The 4,090-nt window shown below is 36.8% G+C and overlaps 1 protein-coding gene across 2 annotated transcripts in view; it reads right to left on the reverse strand.

Annotated features, from left to right (window-relative positions):
• Positions 1 to 3,857, reverse strand: part of ACER3 (alkaline ceramidase 3) — an 80,273-nt gene extending 76,416 nt beyond the window's left edge. For both annotated transcript variants that reach the window (XM_045293190.1, XM_030886417.2), the window contains exon 1: positions 3,753 to 3,857. In XM_045293190.1, the coding sequence (XP_045149125.1) occupies positions 3,753 to 3,840 (88 nt within the window). In that variant the 5' untranslated portion in view covers positions 3,841 to 3,857. The remainder of the gene's footprint in view (positions 1 to 3,752) is intronic.
• Between the last annotated feature and the right edge of the window lie 233 nt (positions 3,858 to 4,090).

A 4,090-nucleotide genomic window follows, 5' to 3' on the forward strand; every position in this document is an offset into this window, starting at 1 on the left:
TTGGTTACATTGCCCTTGATCAAGCCCTACCAGGTCTCCTACACCCTCCTCACCATTGATTGTGGATCACTTGTTCCCTTTCCCTGGGTTGTTGGATTAAATTTTATGGCAATAATATGACTATACATAAGAGAATTTATGGTCCAAACTATTAGAAAAAATTTTTAATTCTGAAAAGTTCCCAGAAACAACTTTAATAAATGAAAAATGTTAGGATTATACACTAGAGACTGAAAACTAGAAAATCTAATTTTTAAAATGTTATTTACAATAGCATCAAAACAAGTTATATACCTGGGGATCCAGGTCATGTGCCATAGAATTCTGAGACATTGACCCCTGGACCTTCAAGGTGCACAAGACATTCCACAGGCCATACCATAGGGATGCAATGTGGAACTAGGCTCTACCTCAAACACACCTATAACCTAAGGACTTAAGATTGAAACTACATGCATGCTATGTAAAAAAAACAGAATACAGCTATACCAAGAGTACTGAACTATCAATAAGTGGACCAACATTTACTTACTACTCCAATGCCCTACTTGCTATAAGATATGTATTATTCTGAAAGGCATGTCTGACATTGTTAGTAATGATTATTGTAAGTTTTGCCTGACCATTAACTTCCATGGTTTATATAAAGCATCCAGTCACACAAGAATTTATTCTGTACAAGTCAATAATCTATGTATTGAGATTTGTAGTTAGCCTACACTTGTTCAATCTCCTTTTCTTACAAGTGTTTCAAACAATCAATGACACTATAAACAGGTCCTTATGCTCCAGGGAGATGATCAATAAAATACCATACATTAACAAGGATGTCTCTAGGGTGAACCAGAGGCAGATAAAATATATAGATTCGGGAATAGATTTTAGGCTCACACTTTATCCGCTCCAAACTAAGAACAATTAGTTCTTATGACATGGCCCTGCTCAATACTCACCCTCATGGAGAAAACACAGAAGATATGAGTGCTAAAGCAAAGTGTGGTGAAGGAATCAGGTGGTGGCCGGCTATCAAAAAGAATCGTAACTGGGATTTTAAAGGCTTGTCTTCAAACAAACTGTCATATAAGTGAGATATCTACTAAGCTCACATGTAAGAAGCACACCAACATCCTTGAGACACAGACTGTAAATATTATAATACAACCCCCGAAGGAGGGAGTAGAATCAGAACTTAAGTGTGAGATTCTGGTGTGCAGAGGCTATGGATGAAAGTGGAAGCCAAAATACATTTGCAGGATCTACACAAGGAATAAGCCTCTGATGATTTCCCTCTAACCATAATTGAGGGATAGAAATAACCAGATTATCAAACAGATTACTGGAGAGACGACTATAATAGATTAAAATGAAAAATATGATCTGAACCTGAATGGTTAAAACCTTGTCATTTGATCTTCCTTTTGATATACTTTGTGCTTGATTTGGTTTCTAATATTTTCTGTGATTTTTTTTTTCATATTGGGATTTGTATCTATTATATTTTTCCACTCATGGTAGCCTTTCTACTGGTGGTTTTCAACTGCCGACCACATGGCTCACAGTCCAATGTGTAACCACTACACACTAAGGCTCCTATATGAAACCCAGGATAGGTGAATCTATGGAGATAATGTGATAGTTAGGTTTTCTGTGCCAACATGGCTCCCGTAGGAACATGTAGGTGGAGTTTATCCTGTCAATCAGGTCACAGCTTAATTGGAGGCGACCAAGATAAATGGCTTTCCAAGCCTGGCCTCCTTCTCCCTTTCTCCCTGGAGGTGGGCCATACACACAGTCCCTCGGCTTTCACTTTCCTCTTGACAAGCCACATAGAGCCACTCTGAGACCTGGGAAAGCCATGGAGCTGCTTCCACCACCACTGGATCCATAAGACTTTGCATCCACTGGGCCGTTATCTTCCTGCATTTTGTATCATTGCATGTGCTGCATGAGTTTGAAGTTTATGGACTAGTATCAGACTTATGGGCTTAATCTGAACTGGGATGTTTTCTTAATATACAATTACTCTGATATAAACCTCTTTCTTATACATATATGAGTGTCCCTGGATTTGTTTCTCTAGTCAACCCGGTCTAACACAGATAATAACTAGAATAAGGGTTCCTGGGGTACGGCAGACAAGATGTGGGGAGAAGGTGGAGATGATATCAAAGAGTTCCAGAAGTAGGAAAATTTTTTGAAACTGATTGTAGCAGTGATTGTACAATCCTACTTGACATGACTTAACTATGGAATGGTATGATACCTGGAGTAGGTTCTAATAAAATGCTTTGGGTTAAAAAAGACTACCTGTGAAAAAAATGGAACCAATAGCATGGACACTTAGTGTACAGATTGTGAAATGGGACCCTAATTCGCTGTGTAAACCCTCACTAAAGACACACTAAAACATGACTTAAAATAAAGGAAAGGGAACTGGGGGGGCAGTAAGTTATGCAGTTAAGAATACACAGAGCAAAAGTCCAAAGGAAATTATAAACTTTCTATTGAAAGATATAAATGAGAATAAAAAATTTTAAGAAGAAGAAGAGTTATATATGTCCTTAAGTTACTCTATAAATGTAACATAATTTCATTCAAAGTTCCATATGGCTTTTCATTTGAGTGGGGTAAAGGGGGAAATTATACTTGATAAATTGATGCTCAAACTGATAAGGAAGAACAGGTTAAAAAGCCAAGACAGATCTGAAGAAAAATAAAAGGTGAGGAGACTTGTTATACTGAATATTTTCAAAAAAGGTGGAGCACTAAGAGAAATGCTATATAAAGTCACACTATAAGTTGGAAGCAACTCAATGGCAGTGAGTTTGGTTTTTTATCTTGGTAAAGGGAATGACAAATGGACCTACAGCACTGGATGAAGAGAACATTGGTAACCATTCTGGGGAGCAAATTCACTCAATCTATTAAAGTCAAAGATGTATGCTACACCTGTGACCGACCCAGTAATTACACTTTTAGGCATAACCCTAGAAAACTTTCACATGAGCATAAAGAGATATGAAAAATAATGTTCAATTTATCATTATTTGTACCATCAAAAATGAGAAAATGCACATAAAGAGAACATCTAAGCTGTGGTATATTAATATTATGGAATACTACACAATAGTATAGAATAAATTAGAACTACACATACAGTGTAGTTCAATCTCCTGTCTAAAACACAATGTGGAGGTGGGTTGGAATATGATGAACAAGGTGAGATACAGTTTGGCTTAAAATATGCAAAACTACACTACATATACTTTTTAAGGTTAGATACAAACATAAGAACACAAAAGAAAGTGATAAACATCCAATACAGGATATATTTTAGCTCTTGTGGGGGGTTGGACCAGAAGGTTAAGGGGGAAAAGACTAGGTGGGAAAACAAAAGATCTTTCAATTGTATGTGTAATACTTTATTTCCCTATTTTAAAAAAGAAAATCTGGAATAAATATTGTAAACTAGTAAGATCTGACATGGAAAAGTTGGGTATAAGATAAATGGCTGTTATATTATTATCGCTATTCCTTTCTATATGCTTGAAATAATTAATGATTCTGTTGTTGTTGTTATACAAAATGCAGTTCAACTCACTGGCAAGGTTCATGGAATTTTAATTCAGAGATTCCTAAATGTGGTGAAGATGTACAATACCAGAAATCAGAGAAACATTTTGGAAAATAAATGAGGAAAAGCAGCAATCTGAATATTCTAATCATTTTGTCAGGTGAAGGACTATACCTACCTGTGAGTGCCAAATAAGAAGCAATGTACCGCTTTTCCAGTCCGTCTTTGACACTCTGAATGGCACCAAAGAGGGGAGGTATAATCATAATCAGGTTACTGACTGTATTCCCTGTAACAAAAAAAAAAATTAAGATTTTAGATTAATCAATAACAATATATATAAGTAGGTATTTACTTGATTGAAAATAAGACCTTCGGTCCGGGGGGCTGGCCCCAGTCCCAAATACTAAGTGGATGCCTGCCCCTCCCCATAGAAGAAGTTATTTCAGAGGACGGCACTGAATCCACAGCTCTGGGAGAGGGACATATGTGATCAGAGCACACAGGAGCAGATGA

This window comes from Echinops telfairi, unplaced genomic scaffold (assembly GCF_000313985.2).
Source record: "Echinops telfairi isolate 266 unplaced genomic scaffold, ASM31398v2 ScPeMD7_1713;HRSCAF=2227, whole genome shotgun sequence".
Lineage (NCBI taxonomy): Eukaryota > Metazoa > Chordata > Mammalia > Afrosoricida > Tenrecidae > Echinops > Echinops telfairi.